General features: G+C 32.4%; 2 protein-coding genes and 1 long non-coding RNA gene across 3 annotated transcripts; 1 reads left to right on the plus strand and 2 right to left on the minus strand.

The window, feature by feature from the left end:
- Nucleotides 1-7,659: 7,659 nt before the first annotated feature.
- LOC146166534 (uncharacterized) lies at nt 7,660-19,951 on the minus strand. The gene is made up of 3 exons (XM_083388777.1): nt 19,147-19,951; nt 7,982-8,624; nt 7,660-7,897 (listed from the first exon to the last, which is right to left on the minus strand). Exons 1-3 carry the CDS (start codon nt 19,949-19,951, stop codon nt 7,660-7,662), a joined length of 1,686 nt encoding a protein of 561 aa, XP_083244903.1.
- Nucleotides 15,192-16,712, plus strand: LOC146166535 (uncharacterized). Its single transcript, XR_014498700.1, has 4 exons — nt 15,192-15,391; nt 15,507-15,582; nt 15,859-15,958; nt 16,595-16,712. It is a non-coding gene; the product is annotated as an uncharacterized LOC146166535 (long non-coding RNA).
- A 2,143-nt stretch (nt 19,952-22,094) lies between the features above and the next one.
- Nucleotides 22,095-22,737, minus strand: LOC146166536 (uncharacterized). Its single transcript, XM_083388814.1, has one exon. The coding sequence runs from the start codon at nt 22,692-22,694 to the stop codon at nt 22,095-22,097; it is 600 nt and encodes a 199-aa protein (XP_083244940.1). The 5' UTR covers nt 22,695-22,737.
- Between the last annotated feature and the right edge of the window lie 3,585 nt (nt 22,738-26,322).

Below are 26,322 nucleotides of genomic sequence, written 5' to 3' on the forward strand. Positions count from 1 at the left end.
TTTAAGCACAATTGACGTATTTAAACATGTTTACGATTAAACACTTCAAATTTTAACACGCCAATTGTTAGACATGTTTAATTCGATACATTCTTGTTAAGTAATAGCTCAAGCCATTTATGTTGGAATATGTTGATGAGGGGTATTGGTACTTTAAAGCACTGATCAGTTGTTTTATGTACGAGTTCGTCTATCAATTTTGTCAAATATTTAACCATACAAGTTAGCATGTATTGTCGTAACAGAACACAATAAACAAAATGACCTAATTTTTGGTTTCCTAACTTGACATCTGTTCGGCCTATTTGGCATCATTACATTTTATAAATATAACGACACTCATCAAAATACGGGTTTGTGTTCTTGACGTGCCATTAAATCCAATATTTGATTTCATTGATGTCGCTTGCGAATAACTTTGTACCACCCAAGTAAAAAGCGAAGCTGTGCGGTCTTGCGCCGCCATGACCTACTTAAATTGCGCCAGCAATAAAATACGCGTGACGAAAACAATCTTTGGAAAGGATTTTTTCTAGGGCAAAGCTGTATCGCCATGAAGCTGATATATTTTTCAAGAACGTATGACGAATAGTAAGTATTATTTATTAAATGTTTGATTTACGATATATTTTAACTATTTATAGTATATTTTGTTTTGTTTTAAAACAAGTTTCTTTCATATTGTACATATAAAGTACATTCAATAGATAAATTCATGATTGAAATTATTTGAAATTGATTCGGTCCGATGAACATTTACAAAGCATCCACTAGTGTCTGACGCTGTGACGAACGCGGGATTTCAAAATGCCGAAAAAAGTTTGAACCGTTCAAGTTATATTACAGTTAAAGAAGCTTTTGCGTATTTTTGGCTTTTTAGTTGCTAAGATTGATGGTAAACAAATACTAAAGTGTATAGTGGTGATGTATATAAATATTACTTATTTTAGTTTGCTTTTTGATAGATGTGTAGTTATAATGTTTCATTAGCTGTGCAAGACTGACAGGTCTAGGATGTGAAAAGTATGTTAAAAGGAGTTTTCCAGGGGAAAACGAAATGCCTAAAATTGGATTTTTGTTTCAGAGTTTTAGGTATTTCATTCATAAATCCAAAAGCAATGAAAGTTTTAAAAGACTATTTCATAATAGTTTGGTGCTTACACATGTAGACATGAAGAGATTAAATGAAACAGGTTTGTAAGCTATTTCTTGTCCACTCCTAAGTAGCAATTTAATTATTCTGTTAAACAATCAAGTATTATTAAATTAATAATTATTAAAGGTATTTAGATTACACTTCTTTGTTTCAGGGTGCAGATCATTGACAGCAAACTTTTGCTCTTTCCACTTCAAAAAAACTTGGTTCACAGGAGATTAGGTTAAAAATGTAAGTAAATTTTACTTACATGTTTTACATTAATATAGTTTATTCGCTTTTGGCTTTTATTTTGGTAGTAGCAGCCAGAAAATTAATTTTTTTTAATCTCTGTAAAATTTCTGAAGTACTTTAATATGTCTTTTAGTTTTAATTTATGGTTTCCATTGTTTAAATATTACATTCAAGCTTTAAATGTAAAATTTAATCTGTAGTACTTTTGGTATGCTACTCACCCTTTAATAAAATGATATAGTTTAAATAATTATAGTTTTTATTTATTTACAGGAATTTAAATCCAGTGTAAGATGGCAAAATAAAAGTCTGTGACAAAGTTCAAGCGGAAAACAACAAAAGAGTACAGATCTACTGAAATTGATACACAAGGTAAACAAACTGAAATTTTCTTCTTAAGTTCTTTTATCGAACTTTAAAATTTGTGGTAAATACATAGTTAAATAGATATTTAATTTATATGTGTTGTGTTACACAACTTTTGTATAATGTTTGGTCTGCATGCCCCAGTAATGGGTGACTTTTTTGTGTCAGATTGTGTATCACTAGTTTAAGCAACTATTTTAATAGAACATAATGGCCAATACAATATTCTGGCCTACATTTTTACTTTTTATCTGAAATTATTTAATGGTTCAATTGGTTTTCAAAGTAGGGTTAAACCTTTTTTTTTTAATTTTAGAGGGTCATGGAAATATCAATACAAATAAAAATGAACTTATTTTGTAATCATTGTGCTGTCATTAAGTTACAGTGTAACATAAATATTAATTAATACATTTTATAATGCTATGCTTAAAGAGTACATTGCCACCAAACCTAGAACACATCATAATAATATGCTTTTGTAGTGATAGGTGACAAACTAAAACATAGTTTTATGACGTGGCATGAAGTGGTGTTGGTGAATAACAGCAAATGAACAAAAAGTTGTTCAGTGACAGTGTATAATTTAATTATTGCAGTATATTATATTGATCTAAATTTTATTTTTTAGGCAGCCATGATCAACTCGTCTTAAAGAAGAACTCTTTAAGGCCTTTAACAGGCAAACCTTTGTACGGCACAGCAGCATTTCTGCATTTGTATATTAGTGGATGGACATTAAATTTGTGGAAGAACAACACTTATTGAACGAATTGTTAAGTTATATATCATTGATATTCGAGCCTGTTAATATGCACGGGATTTAAGTTATCCACCCTGTTGCTCTGTGTTTATATGTTTTTAAACCACCTACTTAAGGCCCCACCTTAAAAATTTGCCAAGCATAGCAATTATAAATCTTATAATAAAGGTTTTAACTTTGTAATATATCTCCTTTTTCTGTGCTTTTTTTTTACTTTTTCTGTTTTTTTATCACATTTTGTTTGCAAAAACAATTTGAACTATTACTCAATTTGGTTTCAAACAACCTACTAAAGACCCAACCTTGAAAATTCGCCAAGAATAGAACTTATAAATATTAAAAAAATATATTTTTTGTTGTTTTTATTTACTTTTTCTCTTTTTTATTTTTTGTCGCATACATATTTCTGTTTGCATAAACACTTTCATTGTTGTTTTCTGTTTTCCTACCTCTTTTTATTTCTAATATGAGCACTTCAATTTTTAATGTATAGTTTTCCTTTCCAAGTTTAACCCTTTTTTTCAACTTTAACTGTGTTGAGCTTTTTGTGTTGTTTTTCACCTTTTTCGCACAATAAACTGGTTTACCTAATGAAATTTTTGTGGAATTGATTTGGAAACACTGAATACTAGCCCTAAACACCTGACCGAATAAACGGCAAAACGTCTAAACACCTGAAATTTAAACACGTTTATTTTTAAACATGTTACATTTTCGCCCATTTCAGGTGTTTAATTTTGGTGTTTAATCGAATGACAGTGAAAACACTTCTTCGTCAAACTGCAAACTTCAAGTGATGAAGTCCTTTGGGATTGTCGGATTGACTCAGGTATCCTATAAATGGCAAATGTGATGGTAAGAACACCGGATAAAACATCTGACCGGCAAGTTTTCCAAAGAAATAGACCAAAGGCCAGTTAAATGGCACTCAGATCTGTTGTAAAACCAGACGAACACTCATTTATTAGATCTTCACATAAAACAAGTTTCTTATAACAAATACGCGGACCTATATTAATATTGATGGAATACATGTCTTAAATACCTGCTACAAATGCTTTACACCATAGACGGAGCTGATGAGTAGAATCAAGTTACATATTAAAACAGTATCGACAGTTGCAATTTATAATTTGTACTAAGGTTCGCGCAATATTTACATTTCCTTTATGATCAACCTTTGTTTAAGTCACAAAAACTTTTTTATCTTATTTACAAATTATAGTTTGTTGATTTTTTGATGAGATTTTTTTCTCAATTTGTCCATTAATTACGCTGGTGAAAGTGTTTTTCAAAAAGTATTATATCTAGAGTTTTTCTTCAAGTTTTGTTTTTGAAATATTTCTCTCAGAGTGAGTAATTTTATGTTTGTTAAAATGGCGAAAACATTTTCCACAAACTTTGCATTTGTAAAGTTTTTCATCGGTATGAGTTTCTTCATGTCTTTTGAGATGTCCTGCCTAGGTAAATTATTTTTCGCAAACTTTGCATTTGTAAGGTTTTTCTCCAGTGTGAATAATTTTGTGTCTGTCGAGGTTTCCTGCCCGGTCAAAACACTTTCCACAAACTTTGCATTTGTAAGGTTTTTCTCCGGTGTGAATTCTTTCATGGCTTTTAAGATTTCCACTCCTGAAAAAATGTTTCCCACATTCTTTGCATTTGTATAATTTTTCTCCCGTGTGAATTCGTTTGTGTAATTTTAAGGCAGTTGAATGACTGAAACATTTTCCACAAACTTTACATTTGTATGGTTTTTCTCCAGTGTGAACTCGTTTGTGTCTTTTTAAGTTAGTTGAATAACTGAACCATTTAAAGCAATAATTACATCTATAAGGTTTCTCTCCAGTGTGAATTCGTTTGTGTGCTCTCAAGGTATCAGCTCGGTGGAAAAATTTGACGCAATAACACATTTGTATGGTTTTTCTCCAGTGTGAATTCTCATGTGTTTGTTGAGTGTTTTTGTTCTAAGAAACATTTTACCACAAACCTCGCATTTGTGTTTTTTGAGGTGAACCGTAGCCATATGTGCTTATCGGAAAATTAGTTTTCCGTTTTGTCTTTGCTGTAATTTCTTTCTTTCGCTGTTTGTCTGATGTTTTATTTTACATTGTTCTTCATAATCCAACGCTTTACTGATACAAAATTAATCCGGAAGTTTGACATACTTTCTCCTAAAAAGTACAAAATAAACACAGATTATTCGTGGCACTTTTAAACTATTGTGATGGCAAATGTGTTAAACTATCACTGTTCAAATGGGCGAAATATATTCACAACCATACCGCCATAGCGTTTAATGTTCGCGATTGGTTGGTATATTTTAGTTTTACTTGAGAATGATATATAAGTGCACTGCACATGTAAAAATAGCACGTATAACATGAATGTAAAAAGTCACACAAAACATCACAGACTCCCTGAGACACAGTCGCAGGTGGTCCTAGTCTAGTCGATTCAAAGAAAGGTAGAAACCTTTACGTAATTCTCTGCCGATTGTAAAAGTTACTTGCATGTTGCAAAATTTTAGATTTTTTGTCACGTAATATCATAATAAAATAGCTCCTATTTATTTTCACTGTGACATCTTGGTGTAGTTTACTGCCAATAAAACATACTTTTGCATAAGAGTAGGAGTTCTAATCGTCCAACTACATTAGATCGCTTAACCAGGGCTGCCACTCTCAAAATTAAAAAAACACTAGATTGGACCATAAAAAAACACTAGATCCAGAGAAAAACCACTAGATTGTTATCGCGACAACATATTGCCATTTTTATGTTGATTTAACATCTCCAGACGTTTAATCAATGTAAAAACAGACTATTTTTTAAGTCTGTGTGCCATAATTGCGTTATTAAAGCTACTATTTGTTAAATATACACAACAAAAGCTCTGCTTTTATTACTGTTTTTTGTTGAATATTAAGGCACCTACTTAAAAAAATGTAGCAACAGTGGTTTTGAGTTTAGCAGTATTATTCTTTTATGCTTAACACTGTCTTTGTAAGGTACATTAAACGCCACTTGTGTTTGGTTGTTTTAACTTTATATAGCAAGCTTGGCATATTGCTGAATATCTATGAGTCTTGTCCGGTTTCAGTCAGGCTTTAAAGTGTCATTATTCAACTAATTCACGGTAAAACAGGCGATTAAAACTTGTTTTTTCGTGGTGGAGTTACGTCACACTCCGACTATGATATCAATTGAACTGTAAAGTACAATAAAAGGCCTGGGGGCAGTTCTATTCACTATAAATGAGTATAACTGGCCCTGGGGGTCCTAGCCAGAGATTGCCAAAAATTCCTCCCTAAAGGTCGACTTTTTGAAAGAATTTTTTTTTTATTTTGCCGGCTAATTTATCAGCTTTACCTATATACCCTACCTAGACCTGCTCCTTCCTCTAACTCCCCTCTTCTCCCTTTAGCACCTTTGGTTGGCAAGCGGTGATTAAATAGGCCCACACCCTATAGTGCAGCACTACAGCTGTACAAACTTCTAAATATAGTCTGCTGCCCGGCACTAACAGTAATCAGTATAGAAACTTGTTATTAACAAGCATCGAACCATTGACGATCACCAAACATGATTTTCTAGTTGTTGACATTTGCACAGATATTTATGTTTTTTTCGGTGGTTTTTAATGTGACTTTCCTCCACAATTCAAAAGTTTTATTCATATTTTAATAGAAATGGAAAATATAAATGGTGTTTTTGGTTCTATATCAATTGGTGCTAGCGGGCTAGTTTGGAGTAAAGTACATAATAGCTAATATTTAGTCGAAATGGTATTGTAACCAAGGCTTCCCCGTGAAAGGAACAAAAACTATATCAACATTTAAATAATAACTCCTCAGCTTCAATAAATATAAAAAATGAAAAGCAAAGTTATGTGGTATGTTGCTGCAACATAAAATTGTAATGTGTGTGTTTTTGCGCATCAATCACAGCTCCACATTCAATAAATCAACAATCTTATATCAAATAAAACAACTGCTTAATGAAAAGAGATGGGTGCACAACGTCCTAAAATATTTTGTAACAAAAATGATATTTATGTATTCCCTTTACTTAACAAGATTGCTTAGAAGCCTTAGATTTTTAATTGCGAAAAGTAAAAGTCATTACAGCGTTTGAAATGACTGATACACACAAATGGTATATGGGTAATTACAAACGCTTTATTTACCACTATTGCGACGAGTAAAAAAGACCAATATTAAATAAAGTTTCCACAAAACATCCTCATTAATTGGTTCGTCCTACTTTGACGAAGTGGCATAAAAAATAAAATGTATGAAAACAACACGCAATCTAATTTCAAATGTTTTATATTTGTGTGTTTTAAAAGTTTTTGGAAGTAATTTTTTTACAAAAAAAAACTTCTTTAAGATTTTTAGTTAAAATTTTCTAAATTTAATTGCAAAACTTCACCTAAAAACTTTAGATGTAAAGAACGAAGACGTTTATAAATACTCTATTACACGTAGCGTTTTGCAAAAAACATCACTTAACATATATGTATATTCCTTTACACAACAATCCGAAAAGTAAAAGTTATCAACGCGTTTGAAACGCTGTTGATTTAAAAGACCAGGAAATAAAGTTTCACAACTTAAAGCAACTGTTTTAATAATAATAATGGATTACGCAAAATGAATAGAGCTAATAGAGGTTCAGTGCGAAAAACAAGCAAAATTCTGCTTATTTATTGATTTAATAAATTGAATATATACTTATTAAGTAATACTTCCTTGTTACTTTTGCTTAAGTGGTATAAAGTACAGCATAGAAACTTACGCATTAATGTATGTTCAAAGCTCGCACATATTCACATTTCCTTTTACAATTATATTTCAATTTTACAATCATTGTTGTGTTTCATTTCCTGTAAAGCAATTTCCACTTAAATATATTAGAAAACAAATTTACAGGTATAACTATTTGTGAGATTTAACACTCATCACAAGTTTTGTTTTTTAAATGTTTCTTCTCTAGAGTGCGTTCTTTTGTGTCTAATAAGATTTGATGTCAAGCTAAAACACTTTCCACATTCTAAACAAACAATTTCCCACATTCTTTACATTTGTAAGGTGTTTCACTAATATGAATTCTTTCATAATCTTTAAGATGTGCTGCCTGGTTAAAACACTTTGCATTTGTAAGGTTTTTCTCCAGTGTGAATTCTTTCATGTCTTTTAAGACTTCCTGCATGGTTAAAACACTTTCCACAAACTTTGCATTCGTAAGGTTTTTCTCCAGTGTGAATTCTTTCATGTCTTTTAAGATTTCCTGCCAGGTTAAAACACTTTTTACAAAATTTGCATTCATAAGGTTTTTCTCCAGTGTGAATTCTTTCATGATATTTAAGACTTCCTGTATGGCTAAAATACTTTCCACATTTTTTACATTTGTAAGGTTTTTCTCCAGTGTGAATTCCTTCATGATATTTAAGATGTCCTTCCGTGGTGAAACATTTTCCACATTTTTTGCATTTGTAAGGTTTTTCTCCGGTGTGAATTCTCGCATGAACTTTAAGACTTCCTGCATGGTTAAAACACTTTCCACATTCTTTGCATTCATAAGGTTTTTCACCAGTGTGAATTCTTTCATGTCTTTTAAGATGGCCTGCCTGTTTAAAACACTTTTCACAAACTTTGCATTTGTAAGGTTTTTCTCCAGTGTGAATTCTTTCATGTATTTTAAGACTTCCTGCCTCACCAAAACACTTTCCACATTCTTTGCATATGTAAGGTCTTTCTCCAGTGTGAATTCTCGCATGAACTTTAAGATGTCCTGCCTGGCTAAAACGTTTTCGGCAATATTTGCATTGGTGAGGTTTTTCTCCAGTGTGGATTCGTTTGTGTGCTTTCAAGTGTTGAGCTATGTTGAAACATTTATCGCAATAAGCACATTTAAAGGGTTTTTCTCCAGTATGAATTCTTTTGTGATCTTTAAGACTTCCTGCTTGGTTAAAATACTTTCCACATTCTTTGCATTTGTGCGGTCTTTCCCCAGTGTGAATTCGTTCGTGCGATTTCAATGTTTGGACATAGTTAAAATATTTGTTGCAATAAGCACATTTAAAGGGTTTTTCTCCGGTGTGAATTCGAGAGTGGTTTACAAGTTCGGTAATTGTTGCAAAAAGTTCCCTACAATTCTTGCATTTGTGTTTCTTGAAGTGAATCCTAGACAAATGTGTATTGAGTTTATGACGCTTTTTGAACAACTTTTCGCAAATGTTACATCGAAACTCCATGTTGTTGTTTTTCAATTTTTCCTTTTTTGTTCGATTAGCCTTACTTATTATATCCTTCTTAGAAGTGGCCATTTGATCCAAGTCACTTTGTTCTTTACAATCGGAATCTTCACTTACATCTGTTATCGTGGCAACAGAATCATCAGAAAATCCATCATCGCTCTCTGTTTTTAACTGATTCTTAACAAAATCACTTTGGTGGTTTGACATGTTTTAGTTTTATGTCTGAAATGTATTAAGTAGCTCACTAATAATACGAAGCACTGTGTATCCACGACCTTTTGCCCATGCTCTACTATTTTGTGTACTTATAGTTTTTTCATTGATGCAACAAAGTTAAACCCTTTTTTTCACACGTGATTTAATTTTTATATATTTCTTAAGCCCCAATATGTGACCAGACTATTATTATTTTATTTGCGCTATTAACATGAAATTTTTTGAACCGGAACCTTTTATTAGCAGTTTGCTTTCCAAACTTGCACCAAATGCTTGGTTTATCAGTAAAAATAACAACGCAAAAAATCTAAAACCAATATCGCAACGAGACTAACAGCGATCTTTTAACTTTAATCCAATAACAATATTAAACAAAAATGAAACTTAAAAGTCTTTCACTTACGTTCGTCACCTACAGTTTGAAATGTAACATTATATTCTAATATGTACAGTAAGTATAAGGAGCAAGGCATTCCAATACTTCCTCGCGTTCATAAAACGACCCTCAATCAAAAAACTGTTAGGTAAGTCCTTTTATTAACTATGTGCAAAATTAGTTCTAGCGTTAAACGCAGCGTTCAGTGTTTTGACATCATAGAAGTCTGTCTACTGCCTGACCAGCATGCCGTCCAACTAACACCACTTACCAGCTCTGTATACAACCCTACATATATAAGCTACTGAGAGTAATGTACACTGGTGCACTTTACTCAAACAACTGCCTTCATATACAAAGCTTAGAACTGTTACCTTGCTGTGTATAGGTGCTATGTGCACACTAAAGTATACTTGTGTTTCACCTTATAATTCATAGTCTTAAGCTATGTTGAACGTTTTTATTGCACATTGCTACTTTATGTGCCACTGAACGCATAACTGATGTGCGACTATGCACACTGTGCAGCTTGTCTGAAACTAATAAACTTCCGTTCCCGTACGCACGAAACGCGTGGCTGGTTCTATGAAAGCATGACTGGTTTCACATACAAACAGCCTTAGCGTAGGTAGTTTATTGTTTTCAATAAATAAATGTAAAAATACTCCATAAAAGTCATATATTGGCAGATTTCAAGAATACTTATTTTAGGTGAAAACTCTGTTGTTCAGTTATAATATAAAAAACGAACAATTGCAAAGATGCTTGTTGTAACTGTTGTATTGTAATGTCATGTTGCGTATATATAGGTCATCACTAAAACAAGATAATAGAATCAATACAGCCTTTGTAAACATATAACATCTAGTTGCACAATACATCCCCTGTTTTTCGATAATAATAAAACTGTTTAAAAAGTAGAAGCATGACCAACTAAGAACGTATAGATTCGGTTTGGAATAGCAATACAGAATCACGTGTAACTTTAGTATTGTTATTTCACAGGTATGTATTAACCTATAACTTATATAGTTGGTTATATGCTGAATGTTTTCACCAGCTGATAATATCGTAGGTATTTATTTACTCTGTCATTAAAAAGGTTTGTTGTTATTTTTTTCCCGTAAATATATGGTTTGCATTTTGGTTGTTTCATTTGTTTAAAATTTAAAGTAATTTTTTTAAAGGTTTTTAAGTGTGAGTTAATTCATAAGTTTTGAGGCTTGATGATTTGGCAAAGCATTTTTCACATTCTTTACTTTTTCAATTTGTTTAAACCATTCATTCATTTTTACACACATTTTGGCCTAGGATAAAATGTTTATACTACACTGTCATTCGATTAAACACCAAAATTAAACACCTGAAATGGGCGAAAATGTAACATGTTTAAAAATAAACGTGTTTAAATTTCAGGTGTTTAGACGTTTTGCCGTTTATTCGGTCAGGTGTTTAATGCTAGTATTCAGTGTTTCCAAATCAATTCCACAAAATTTCATTGGGTAAACCATTTTATTGCGCGAAAAAGGTGAAAAACAACACAAAAAGCTTAACACAGTGAAAGTTTCAAAAAATGCAAAACTTGGAAAAGAAAACTATACATTAAAAATTGAAGAGCTTATATTAGAAATGAAAAGAAGTAGGCAAACGGAAAACATATATAATACACAAAATAACATGTTGGAATTGGATACAATGAAAGTGTTTACGGAAACCAAAATATATCTGCAACAAAAATTACAAAAGAGAAAAAGTAAATAAAAACAACAAAAAAAGATATATATGTTTTAATATTTATAATTTCTATACTTGGCAAAATTTTCATAGTGGGGTCTTTAGTGGGTTGTTTAAAACCATATTTAGTAGTAGTATAAATATCGCATGTTAAATACAATGAAGGCGTTAATGCAAACAAAACTGTGTGTGATAAACAGTAAAAAAAAACAGAAAAAGTTAAAAAAACACAGAAAAAGGAGATATTTTATTATAATATTTATAATTGTTATGCTTGGCAAATTTTCAAGGTGGGGCCTTAATTAGGTGGTTTAAAAACATATAAACACAAGAGCAACAGGGTGGATAACTTAAATCCTGTGTATATTTACAGGCTTGAATATCAATGAAACTAGAACTAAACAATTTGTTCAACAAGTGTTGTTCTTTCACAAATTTAATGTCCGTTCCATCCACTAATATACAAATGCAGAAATGCTGCTGTGCCCTACAAAGGTTTGCCCAATAAAGGCCTTGAAGAGCTTTTCTATAAGATTAGTTGAGCATGGCTGCCTAAAAAATAAAATTTAGATCAATATAATATACTGCAATAATTAAATTAAACATTGTCACTGAGCAACTGTTTTTTTTACTTGCTAAACATAGTAAAATTTTCAAGTTACCGACTAGAACCACTACAAGTCATGTCATAAAAATATGTTTTAGTCTGTCATTAACCACCACAAAAACATATTATTATGACTTGTACTAAGTTTGTGGCAATGCATTCTTTAAGCATAGCATTGAGGAATGTATTATTTATGTTACACTTTACCTGAATGACAGTGCAATGATTGCGAAACAAGTTCATTTTTATTGTAATTGATATCTTCATAACCCACAAAAATTAAAAATAGGTTCACCCTACTTTGAAAACAAATTAAATCATTAAATAATTCCATAGAAAAAGGTAATATGTGTTCCAGATTATTGTATTGGACATTATGTGCTATTGAAATTTTTGCTTAAACTGGTGATATACAATCTAACCCAAAAAAGTTGCCGATTACTGGAATATGCAGACCAAACATTAGACACAACACATGCAAATTAAATGTATTTACCGCAAATTAAAAAATTGGATAAATGAACTTAAGATTAAGAAAAAGAAGTAAAATTTACTTACATTTTTAACCTTAATCGTCCATGAAGCAAGTAATTTTTGAAGTCGAAAAGAGCAATCGGTTGGCTGTCATTGATTGCCCTGAAACAAAGCAGTGTAATCTTAGTATCTTTAATATTATTAAATTGTTAAAAGCATACTTGATTGTTTAACAGAAAAATTAAATTTCTATTTAGGATAAAAAAACATACAAACCTTGAATGATTCATTTAATTTAATCCTTTCATAAAGTGTAAAGCAACAAATCATCACGAAATAGTCTTTTACAACTTTCATTGCTTTTGGATTTATGAATAAAATACCTTAAATTCTGAAACAAAAATCCAAATTCAGTTACTTCGTTTTCCAAGACAAGGCTTTTGTAACATACATTTTAGATTCTAAACCTGACAGTCTTGCACAGCTAATAAAACATTATTACTACACATTTATCAAAAAGCAAATTAAAGTATATATGTCACCACTATACACTTTATAGTATTTGTTTGACATAAATGTTAGTAACTCGAAAGCCAAATACACGCAAAACCGGCTTTAACTGTAATGTATAACTTGTAAAAGTTCCAAGCATTTTCTCTGTTTGACGTTTCAATATCCCGCGTTCGTCACAGGCCAGTGCGTTGTTCAGCGGACCGAATCAATTTCAAATACCTTATAACTTTATTTATTGAATGAACTTTATATGACACAGAAAATTGTTTTACAACAAAAGATAATTACTATAATTAGTTAAATTATATCGTAAATAGAACACTTAATAAAGAATACTTACTGTTCGTCATATGTCAAACAATTTATTCTTGAAAAATATACAAGCTTCATGGCGATACAGCTTTTCTCTAGAAAAAATCCGTGCCGTAGATTGTTTTCATCGCGCGTATTTTTATTGCTGGCGCAATTTAAGTAGGTCATGGCGGCACAAAACCGCACAGCTTCGCTTTGTACTTTGGTATAAAGCTATAGGCAAGCTATATTAATGAAATCATATCTTGGATTTAATGGCGCGTTAAGCGCACTAAACCGTATATTTATTATTTTAACATAATGCCAAATAGGCCGAACAGATGTTAAGTTAGGAAACCATGATTTAAGCAATATTGTTTATTGTGATCTGTTACGGCCATATATGTTAACTTGTTAAATATTTGACGAAATCGATAGACGCAATCGTACGTAAAACAACCGCTCAGTGCTTTAAAATAACAATACCTCTCTCAACAACATAAAAAAACATGTCTCACAATCAACGTGTTAAAATATCAAGTGTTTAATCGTCAACGTGTTTAAAAACGTTAATTGTGCTTAAAATCTCCCAATATTCGTTGTTAAACACGTCAAAATATCAGGTGTTTAGCATAAAATCGTTCAGGTGTTTAGAATTTAAACATCAAAATTCAAATTAAACACAAAGGTGTTTAAATTAGGTGTTTAAGTGTTTAGATTTTAAACGTGTATAGACCGTTTTGGTGTTCAAATTTAAACACCGTTCTGACAGTGTAGTTGAAAATAATGCCGGACTGATTTTTGTCATGGTGTGTCTGGCGATCGAAGCGATCCGAATTTTATTTTGATATACTGGCATTTCTTTTGAATTTCTTAGTTTTTAATTACATTGCCAAAAATGGAAAAATGTTAAACAAATGTCCAATATTTTTGAATACGTTTTCTTTCTGCAACCTTCCACGGCACAACGGTAACAAAGCGCTTATCTACACTGTCAGAACGGTGTTTAAATTTGAACACCAAAACGGTCTATACACGTTTAAAATCTAAACACTTAAACACCTAATTTAAACACCTTTGTGTTTAATTTTAGTTTTGGTGTTTAAATTATAAACACCTGAACGATTTTATGTTAAACACCTGATATTTTGACGTGTTTAACAACGATTATTGGGTGATTTTAAGCACAATTGACGAATTTAAACGTGTTTACGATTAAACACTTCATAATTTAACACGTCAATTATTAGACATGTCAATTCGATACATTCTTGTAAAGCAATAGCTCAAGTCATTTATGTTGACGTTATAAGATGTTGATTAGGGGTATTGGTATTTTAAAGCACTGGACAGTTGTTTTATGTACGATTTCGTCAAATATTTAACTATACAAGTTTGCATGTATTATCGATTGATCGTAACAGATCACAATCAACGGAATGACTTAATTCATGGTTTCACTTAACATCTGTACGGCTTATTAGGCATCATTTCATTTTTTAAATATAACGACAATCATGAAAATACGGGTTTGTGTTCTTGACGTGCCATTAAATCCAATATTTGATTTCATTATGTAGCTTGCGAATAACTTTGTACCACCCAAGTAAAAAGCGAAGCTGTGCGGTCTTGCGCCGCCATGACCTACTTAAATTGCGCCAGCAATAAAATACGCGTGACGAACACAATCTTTGGGAAGGACTTTTTTCTAGGGCAATGCTGTATCGCCGTGAAGCTTATATATTTTTCAAGTTTAAATTGTTTAACGTATGATGAATAGTAAGTATTATTTATTAAATGTTTGATTGACGATATATTTTAACTATTTATAGTAAATTTTGTTTTGTTATAAAACAAGTTTTTGTCATATTGTACATATTAAGTACATTCAATAAATCAACTCATGATTGAAATTATTTGAAATTGATTCGGTCCGATGAACATCAACAAAGCATATCCACTGGTCTGTGACTGTGACCAACGCGGGAATTCAAAATGCCGAAAAAAAGTTTGACTTTTAACCAGTACAAGTTATACATTACAGTTAAAGACGGTTTTGCGTATTTTTGGCTTTCGAGTTACCAAGATTGAGGTAAAACAAATACTAATGTGTATAGGGGTGATTTATATATATATTATTTATTTTAATTTGCTTTTTCATAAATGTGTAGTGATAATGTTTTGTTAGCTGTGCAAGACGCTTGAAGACGGGCAGGTCTAGAGTGTGAAATTTATGTTTAAAAAAAGTTTTCCAAGCGAAAACGAAATGTCTGAAATTGGATTTTTGTTTCAGAATTTTAGGTATTTCATTCATAAATCCAAAAGCAATGAAAGTTGTAAAAGACTACTTCATAATAGTTTGGTGCCATACACATGTAGACATGGAAAATTAAACGAAACAGGTTTGTAAGCTATTTCTTGTCTAAAGTAGCACTTTAATTATTCTCTTAACAATCAAGTATGCTTTTATTAAATCATTATTTTTAAAGGTATTTAAATTACACTGCTTTGTTTCAGGGCAATCAATGACAGCAAACCATTTGCTCTTTTCAACTTCAGAAAAACTTGGTTCACAGGAGATTAGGTTAACAATGTAAGTAAATTTTACTTACATGTTTTACATTAATATAGTTTATTCCCATTTGGCTTTTATTTTGTTAGTAGCAGCCAGCAAATTATTTTTTTTTTATCTATGTAAAATTTCTGAAGTACTTTAATATGTGTTTTAGTTTTAATTTATCATTTCCATAGTTTAAATCTTACATTGAAGCTTTAAATGTAAAATTTAATATGTAGTACTTTTGGTATGCTACTGACGCTTTAATAAAATGATATAGTTTACATAATTAGAGTTTTTATTTATTTACAGGAATTTTAACTGCAGTGTAAGATGGTAAAATAAAAGTCTGTGACAAAGTTCAAGTGGAAAACAACAAAAGAGTACAGATCTACTGAAATTGATACACAAGGTAAACAAACTAAAATTTTCTTCTTCCCAAGTTCATTTATCGAACCTTAAAATTTGTGGTAAATACATATAATTGAATAGATATTTAATTTATTTGTTGTGTTCCATAACTTGTGCATAATGTTTGGTCTGCATGTCCCAGTAATGGGCGACTTTTTTTGGTCAGATTGTTTATCACTAGTTTAAGCAATTATTTTGATAAAACATAATGGCCAATGCAATATTCTGGCTCACATATTTACTTTTTATCTGAAATTATTTAATGATTTAATTGGGTTTTCATAGTAGGGTGAACCTTTTTTTTTAATTTTAGTGGGTCATGGAGATATTAATACAATAAAAATGAACTTGTTTTGTAATCATTGCGATGTCTTTAGGTTACAGTGTAACATAAATAATACATTTTCTAATGCTATACTCAAAGAGTACATTGCCACCAAACCTAGTACATGTCATAATAATATGCTTTTGTAGTGATTGGTGACAAACTAAAACATATTTTTATGACATGACATGTAGTGGTTCTGGTGAATAACTTGAAAAATTTACTATGAGCAAATGAATAAAGAGTTGTTTAGTGATAGTGTATAATTTAATCACTGCAGTGTATTATATTGATCTAAATTTTATTTCTTAGGCAGCCATGCTCAACTCGTCTTCTAAAAAGAAAAGCTCTTTGAGGCCTTTATTGGGCAAACCTTTGGAGTGGACGGCACAGCAGCTTTTTTGCATTGGTATATTAGTGGATGGAATGGACATTAAATTTATGGAAGAACAACACTTGTTGAACAAATTGTTAAATTATATTTCATTGATATTCGAGCCTGTTAACATACACGGGATTTAAGTTATCCATCCTACTGCTCTGTGTTTTTATATGTTTTTAAACAATGTACAAAAGGCCCCACCTTGAAAATTTGCCAAACATAGCAATTATAAATATTAAAAAAAGGTTTCAAATTTGTAAAATATCTTCTTTTTCTCTGTTTTTCTTTTTATTCCATACGCATTTTTGTTTGCATAAACACCTGCATTGTATTAAAAATGCGATATTTATATTATTATTCGTTTTGTTTGGTATAATAAAATTGTTTACCTCATAATAGATTGTGAAATTTGTTTGGAAACACTGAATACTAGCATTAAACACCTGGCAGAATAAACGGCAAAAGCCTAAACACCTGGAATTTAAACATGTTTAATTTTAAACGTGCTGACATTTCGCCCCTTTCAGGTGTTTAATTTTGGTGTTTAATCGAATGACAGTGTAGTTTAAAAGACAGCATCAAAACGTAAACAAACCGGACGACGTTGAATGGTCATTTACGCGAAGCGCCCTTGCGTAGTTAAAATAGTCAAAAAGTAGAAATGGACTCGTGTCTAGTTTGTAGAGGCGGCGGGCTGTCGGATGAAATACATTGGCGGATCCGGCCTGCGGGTCATAGGTTGCCGACCTCTGCTTTAAATATACAAACATTTTGCCGTGTATAAAACGCTGAAGCGCAACCACAACCAACAATCTTACATGAGGAAGCCAATTAAAACGTGATAAACTACTACAAGTTTGCTTTACTAAAGTTGCCTTTCAAGCTTAAACGTTACATTACAGTGATGTTTCTACTATTTTTTATGTGATAAAAAAATTGCGGGAAAGTTATTTTATAACGCCCCTTTTGTGCGTTCAGCGCCCCGTTTTGGGTTAAAAGATATACGATAAATTTTCTACAAACAAATCAAGGAAACAACGACAAATTTGTTATTAAAGCGAGCCGTATACCTCGTATTCAAGTTAATTCTTTCAAGCCTAGATCCTCGTGCGAACTGAACCAATTTTGGGGTCTCTTATATTTAAGTTATTTCTTTTAACATGCATTGTAAAGCTTAAAGTAGGGATTTGCTTACCTAACTAGCTTGTATACGAGGTTGAGGCCCGGCTCTTATTTGCTAACATAAATATGTATATATATATTGTACCAACTAGTGAATACAGCCGTGTATACAATAAACTCCACTCAGTCGAAACATTAATGTGGCAGTAAACAAATTTACTTGATCCTGGCGCGGGGATTAACAAAGCGGCGAACACTGCACAGTAAGCCAGGATAACGACGGGTTCGATCCACGCAACGTTGCTGTTATTTGTCGCAGGACAAATCAGATTATTGCCTGTATGTTTGATGATACCTCAGTATTCAACACTGTAAACATGAGAAAACTGTGTGGCCTTAAATAGCGAACAAACATCAGTTGTTCGACAAGGATTATGTAAAGCTGAACGAAAGATAAGTAGATTTGTGTAACGTTTATTAAGTTTGGAAGCTAAACACATTTTTATTTTAGGTTTATTTGTTTATTAAGTTGTTGGCCTGGGATGAAATATTTGGACTTTTGTCCACTTTAGCTGGAAATAATGACTGGCTAATTAAATTTCACTGGATTACGACAATAATATTATATGATCGACCTGGAATAGTAATACCTTGAAACATTAATCAATGTTAAAACCTTTTCTATATTAGAACACCGTTGTCTTTTTTACATAATTGTAACCAGGTTTATTTTTACACAAATGTGCTGGCCTTTAAAGAAATATTTTTAGTAGAACTAGCTGGTGAAAAGGCTTGTTTGATTTGATTATTTTTTACTTTTGCTAACTTGAAACTTTTATCAAGTAATCTATCAAACGTATCGACAATTGTAATTTAAATATGTGTTGAACGCTCGCGCAATATTTACATTTTCTTTATTATGAAATTTTTGCTAAAGCGACAAAAAAGCATTTCCCACACTATTTACATTAATAGTTTGTTTTGTTCTTTTTGTTATCTCAATGTTTAATTGGCTAAAAGTGTTTTAGATAAAGTATTTCATTCATTGGAAACGAATCTTTATTAGAGAGTTTTCGACAAGTTTTGTTTTACAATCGTTTCTTTAGAGTGAATTTTTTTGTGTCTATTAAGACATGATGCCCGTCTAAAACACTTTCACATTCTTCACATTTGTAAGGTTTTTCTCCAGTGTGGATTCTTTCATGAACTTTAAGATATCCAACATAACTAAAACACTTTTCACAAACTTTGCATACAAAGGGTCTTTCCCCAGTGTGAATTCGTTGGTGTACTTTTAGGCTTTGAGCATAGTTGAAACATTTATCGCAGTGAGCACATTTAAAGGGCTCTTGTCCGTTGTGAGTTAGTTCATGCTGTTTAAGATTTCCTGATTGGCTAAAACACCTGCCGCAAACTTTACATTTGAAAGGTTTTTCTCCGGTGTGCATTTTTTTATGTTGACTGAGATATGACGGTCGTTTGAAACTTTTTTCACAATATTTGCATTCATACGGTCTTTCCGCAGTATGAATTCGTTCATGTCCTTTCAAGGTGTGAGCATGGCTAAAACATTTAGCACAATAATCACATTTAAAAGGTTTTTCTCCAGTGTGAATTCGTTCATGATATCTAAGATGTCCTGCCCGGGTGAAAAATCTGCCACAAACTTTGCACCCATATGGTCTTTCCCCAGTATGAGTTCGTTCGTGAGCTTTCAAGATGTGAGCACGATTGAAACATTTATCGCAATATGCACATTTAAAGGGCTTTTCACCAGTGTGAATTCTCACGTGGTTTTTCAGTGCGGCCATTTCTCCAAACAGCTTTCCACAAAATTTGCATTTGTGTTTCTTGAAGTGGAGTCTAGACAAATGTTTGTTGAGCTTATGTCGCTTTTTGAACAACTTTTCGCAAATGTTGCATCGAAACTCGATGTTGTTGTTTGTAATTTTGTTCTTATTTGTTGGATTAACTTTACTTATATCCTTCTGGGGAATGTCTATTTGATCCAAGCCACTTGGTCCTTCACAATCGGAATCTTCACTTACAGCCTGATGTTCTTTTGATGACCAATCTGTTTTCGTAGGAACGGAATCATCAGAAAATTCACCATCGCTCTCTTCCGTCAGTTCCGTCGCAACAAAACCGATTTGGTGGTTAGACATGTTTTAAAATTTTACTTCTGAAAAGTATCAAGTAACTCAATAATATTACAAAGCACTTTTACTTTTTCTGATATTATAAACTTGGTTATTCTCTTTTATCTAAGTTAATTGCCTTTTTCTCATGTGACTTAATTTTTATTTCCTCGTAAACGCAAATATTTGACCAGACTATTATTGCTTTGTTTGCGCGACTAACATGCAAACGTTTATCGAACTTGAATCTCTCAAAAGCAATTTGCTTGCTATTCTTAAATCAAATGCTTGGTTTATCAGTTGGAAAACTACATCGAATATCGCAACGAGACTAATAGCGGTATGTTAACTAAAACTTAGGTAAAAAAATAGACAATTGCGTCAGTTTGGAACTTGTACAATATTTTGGTATGTGTGTCGCCATCAATGTTATCAGGGTTTCGCATGACAATATTAGAGGATATAACTATGAATTATCTTGCTCGCAATGATCCACAGCTTTAAAGTTACAAATGGTTTTGTATTACTGCTAAAAAACATTTCTTTTTTTCTCATTCCTATAAATTAACAAATATATACGTTCTATATTGTTCATATATAACTAACAAACCGCCCTGGAATATGTATAACATTTAGGCTAAATTTGCCACTTTCGTACGGAGAACTTGATTCTTGGTTTGGAAACGCAAGAATTTGTCATGTTTTTTGTCATGTTTTTTATCTTCTGAAATTTATTTTTTTCAATCCTAACAACTTAATTCAATAAAATATTAAAAAACCTAGACGCACATTAATGCCCTTACCACAAAACATCAAAGGTCATATAACACATTAGACTAGATGAACTACGTTGCCCAGGTTAAACACAGTATCTACTAGTTCAATTGTAACTATATAGAATCAAATTAATTACACCTACAATATCCACACGACAATGTATACGAAGTCTACCTGAAATCTATGCTGTGGGCCTGTCGCAGACTAGATCAGGACACAATCACCAAAGTAGCTGCTAAGGATAGGAATGACTTTACTTTCTCGAGCAAGACGTTTATTGGACAGAACGACAATCTGTATACGGCAAATAACCATGCACACCAAGTGCTCGCATAAGGCTATAGCTTGTCTCTAACCAACGAGATTGCAAACTGTGTTCAAAATGCGTCCGATTCTCTCGGCGTTTTATAAAACCAAAACAAATTATAAGTTATATTTCGTTTACGCAACAAGATTGTTTATATAATAAAATCTGAAAAGTAAAGTCATGGCAGCGTTTAAAGCGAATTATACGCAAAAATGGTAGGGATAATTGATTACAAACGCTTCCTTGGCGACGAGAAAAATAACTGGATTAAAAATACAGAATACTGTTACTTTATCGATATCACATCCTTATTAGCTGGTCTGTCTGTTTTACTTTGGCTAAAGTGGCAAAATTTAAAGCATAGACCAATGTTTCTCAACCTTTTTTAACTCATTGTAAGTAAACACAAATTTAAGTTTTCCCAAATTTGAATGATATCTTGCCTAGAACCAATCCCAGTAATCCAACCAAGTGAACTACAGCAGTGGATAACGAAGTTTGTGTCGCGGGCAGTAGGTTGAGAAACACTGGTATAAGCAGTTGCACTTCGATATATGTTCGAAGCTCGCGCAACATTCATATTTTTAATTTGCAGACATTATGTTTTGTGTTTTATATTCTATGAAGTTTTGGTTAGCAGGTTTTTTCGCAATTTTTTTTAACAAATAACTGAAATGTTTTACAGATATATTTTTGTAGGCTGAATAGACAAAACAACGCCAAACTTTGTAGTGAGAGGGTATGAGACTACTAATTTATTTAACACAATTTATTTAAAAGACTCCACAAATTAAAGCCACGGTTTTATCGATAATAATAGCTTAAAATGTATAGATGTCCAGTGGGTAAGAAAATATAGAATTCTTAAACTTTATCAATTTTTGAAAACTCAATGCTGTCTTATGAAATGGTACTTCACTTTTACTTTTGCTAAAGTGGCATGAAGAGCAGCATATGAAGTTGCACATCGATATATAGTCGACGCTCGCTCAATATTCATATCTCTTTTATGTTGCAGATTATTTACTTTGTTTTTAAAAGGTTCTTCTTTACAGTGCGTTCTTTTGTGTCTATTAAGATTTGTTTTTACTCAAGTGGTTTTTCCCCATTGTGAATTCGTTCATGTAGTTTCAAGCTATATTTTCGGTTAAAACATTTATCGCAATAAGTACATTTGTAAGGTCTTTCTCCAGTGTGAATTCTTTCATGGACCTTAAGATCTCCTGCCTTGGTAAAACACGTTTCACATTCTTTACATTTGTAAGGTTTTTCTCCAGTGTGAACTTTTTCATGATATTTAAGATGTTCTGCCCGGCTAAAGCACTTTCCACATTCTTTACATTTGTAAGGTTTTTCTCCAGTGTGAATTCTTTCATGTTTTTGAAGATTTCCTGACTTGGTAAAACATCGGCCACAAACTTTACACTCATACGGTCTTTCCCCAGTGTGTATTCGTTCGTGTGATTTTAAGTTTTGAGCTACTTTGAAATATTTAGAGCAATAAGCACATTTAAAGGGCGTTTCTCCAGTATGACTTCTCACGTGGTCTTCAAGTTCGCTATTTCTCCCAAACAGTTTCCCACAAACCTCGCATTTGTGTTTCTTGAAGTGAAATGTGGACAAATGTGCGTTGAGCTTAAAGCGCTTTTTAAACAACTTTTCGCAAATATTGCAACGAAACTCCATGTTGTTGTTTTCGATTTTTTTCTTTTTTGTTGGATTATCCTTACTTATTTCCTACTTAGAAAGTATCCATTTGACCCAAGTCCCTTTGTCCTTTACAATCAGACTCTTCACTTACAGGTTGATGTTCTTGTGATGACCAATCTGCAATCGTGGCAACAGAACCATCAGAAAATCAATCTTCGCTCTCTTTTTTCAGATTCATCGTTACAAAATCGGTTTGGTTTTTTGACATTTTTAATCTCTTAAAAAAATATTAAATGCTTACTTAATTGTAATTTGATTTAATAGGCGTTACAACAAAACTCTTATATGCAAATAAAATTGTTCGTAAACGAATTACTCGCAAATACTAAATCAGCCAGCAACAGAAGTAGTTACCAATAAAAACAAGCCAACGTGTGATGTAATAAACCTAATTCTGGTTATAAGCAATTTTTAAGCAACAGTTTAACATGTATTATGTCTGAAAAACAAACACATTTCTTACTTCAAACTTAATGTATTATGCCAACAAACATATTTTGTACTTCTCACTTAATGTATTATCCACTTCCACGAAGGTGTGATGGGATGATGTTACAACAACGTTAGTTTTAATTAACCATTGGATATCAAGTAACTGATGGATAACTGATAACCTCCATTATCTTAAAATTATTTGAAACATTCACAAAATGTTTTCTACTTTTGCATGGACATTGAATATAAGATAATATCTAGTTAATCGCTTCAAAAATGCTTGTGCAAACATCAGTAACTTAACAAAATCTGCACTGTACGTCTACGACACACAAATATAACGTGAACGTTAAAGCAACACATAGAGTTGCACGTGGCTTTAGCCAATTCAACTATAATTCTCCGATTGTATACGTTACTTGCAACATTTCCTGTCAAATGACTTGGTATAATAAAATAGCTCCTAATGTTTCTCTGTGACACCTTGCAGCAGTTAACAGTACATATACATTTGCGTAAGAGTAAGTGCCCTAACTGTTAAACTCCACTTACTCGCTCGATCACTTGATCTAAGTTAGCTCACAATCACAAAAGCCTCATACTACCAACCGTGCGCACTGACGCGTAGCAGCAAAGCGTGACAACAAAAAAAGGTTTAGTCAGTGTCTGCTCGAGTTTTCGATGCTGCTTTTTCAAATGCTATATCCTTACACTAGATTGCTTGGCGACTTTTGCTTTCATACATACCGCATTTATCGTTGATGAAACAAATGCTTCCCCAACCCAACATATAAACCACTGAAAAATATTTTTGCTGTTTAATTTATTGCTTAACTTGCTTCCACCAATTTGCACTACACTTACCAGCACTGTAATCAACCTTATAAATATAAGCTACTGAACGTAACGCATACTGAGCAGTCCTATGGTGTTGATATACAAGGCTTAAAACTGTTGCCTGACTGCGGTTAATGTAATGCTTCAAATATACAATAAAATATAGGTGCTATGTGTTTTAAAGCAACACTTTAATCTCACTTTGTTTAACGCCCCAGGCTATATTCCTAGCAACCGTGTGTACTGAAACGTAGCAGCAGAGTTGACAACTAACCCAAGACAAACTGCATTTTTTCTTGCTACAATTTTAGATGCTTCCCTAAACCAACACATAGAACAAGTGATCTTGCTGTTTAAAATAATACTAAACTTGCTTTCACACAGAAGCATCACACTTACCAGCACTGTAAACAACCAAACACATGTAAGCTACTGAGCGTAATACATACTTAGACGTCATACTTACCAGCAATGTAAGCAATTCACCCTACATACATAATAATCTACTGTAAATAAACGTCCTATAGTGGTTCATTGTTGTTGATATACAAGGATTAAAACTGTAGCCTAGCTGTTCTTAAAAAATGCTGTCAAGTGTGCATTAATATATAATGGAATCTAAATATATAGCTGCGATCTATTTTGAAGCTTTTTACAGACATTGTTCACATATGTGCCACTGCACACATTACAGAGGTGAACACTATCCTCACTGTACAGATTGTCGCCAATAGTTAAGTTTTCTTAAGCGTGGTAACGCATGTTTGGTTTTATGTCTCTGTCACTAGCTCCGTGCGCACTGGAGCGTAGCAGCAGAGAGTAACAACAAAATAAGTTTTTTTTCGATGCTGCTTTTTGAATGATCTTATTCTTGTCATTATATTGAAATGGGTTGGAGACTTTTGCTCTAATGAATGCCGCATTTGATTGTGATGAAATTGATGCTTCCCTAACCCGACACACTTAAGCCAATAACAAATCATCATACTTACTTACCAGCAATGTAAACAACCAAACCTAAATAACTTCCGCTTTCTTAAGCCCCAAATGCATTGCTTTAAATACGCATGGTTGATTTTGTGTAACACATGTCTAGTTTCATGTAGCATTACATCATTTGAAACGAATTGTGCATACAAATGCTAGGGATAATTACTAACGATTTATTTCAAAATAATGAATAACTCTAAATAAAAAGATGTTCAGTGAAGGATCATGTTATTGTTTCTATTTTAGAAAATAAATCCATCCTTAGCTGGTCCTTCCTTTACTTTCGCTTAAGTGGGACAAACTAAACCACAGAAAGTTTTAAATCGATATATGTTCGAAACTTACACAATTCTTATGTTATGCCAAAACGACTGGAATCTCTACTTTGTGGTTTAATGCCTGAACGCTCTACTCGAGGCGTCTTGCACTTGTATTCGCTATAAGAGGCATAAAAAACAATTAAACACGAAAAACATGAAAAGCGCCAGCGTTTAAAAACGGACGTAAACGTAGCCGGTATCATTTGGTCACGATATCAGCATACTACAACCTGACTGTTTATCACTTACAATCGTTTTTTTAAGTTTTAAAATTAATCACAAGTTTTGTCTTCAAAAGGTTTTTTCTAAAGTGCGTTGTTTTGTGTATATTAAGATTAGATGTCTGGCTTAAACAATTTCCACATTCTTTACATTTGTAAGGTTTTTTCTCCAGTGTGAATCCTTTCCTGATATTCAAGATTTGCACTCACAGGATGTTTCCCCATAGTAGTTTCGTTCCTGTACTATTAAGGTTTGAGCATGGCAGAAACATTTACGATTTCCAGGATAAAAAATACTTTGGTTGAAAAAACGTTGCAATTTTTTGGATTTAATGCATAATTCTGTGATTCGTTAAACAAATCTGTAGATCTGCGCTTGATCCAAGCTGCATTGCGAACTTTATGTGTTGAAACGCAAGGTGAAGAAAGTTAGGATATGTGAAAGTCAAGTTAGCAGACTAATAAGAAATAAAAGATTACTTTATTAAATTATGAATAGTTAAAAGGTTTAAACAACTCAGGAAAAAAATTTTACAAAAAATTAAAAATTAATAAATTTGTAAAATATATTTTTCAGGCGCGTTCTTAGGAACACCGCCAGTTAAAAGCGTTAGATTTTTTACTCACGGTGCTTGAGTTTTCGCTGTGTATTCCTTGAATTCGCTGCCATGTATCGTAAAGAAGGAATGTTTAAACTATTGAAGGAAAAAATAAAGTTAGGGGGTGTATCGTTGATCAATCGGCGGGTCGCAATTGGCTCGCGAGTTTGTAGTTGAACCTTGCTTCTTCCAAACATTTTAG

This window comes from Ascidiella aspersa, chromosome 1, assembly GCF_963924565.1.
Source record: "Ascidiella aspersa chromosome 1, kaAscAspe10.2, whole genome shotgun sequence".
Taxonomy (NCBI): Eukaryota; Metazoa; Chordata; class Ascidiacea; order Phlebobranchia; family Ascidiidae; genus Ascidiella; species Ascidiella aspersa.

Coding starts and splice junctions, on each gene's coding strand:
- LOC146166536 (XM_083388814.1), bottom strand. CDS start 22,694: ATGGAGTTTCGTTGCAATATTTGCGAAAAGTTGTTTAAAAAGCGCTTT.
- LOC146166534 (XM_083388777.1), bottom strand. CDS start 19,951: ATGTCTAACCACCAAATCGGTTTTGTTGCGACGGAACTGACGGAAGAG. Junction 8,625..19,146: donor TAAACAGCATGAACTAACTC/ACAACGGACAAG, acceptor ACCACTCTCGAA/TTCACACCGGAGAAAAACCC. Junction 7,898..7,981: donor TGTGGAAAATGTTTCACCAC/GGAAGGACATCT, acceptor GTATTTTAGCCA/TACAGGAAGTCTTAAATATC.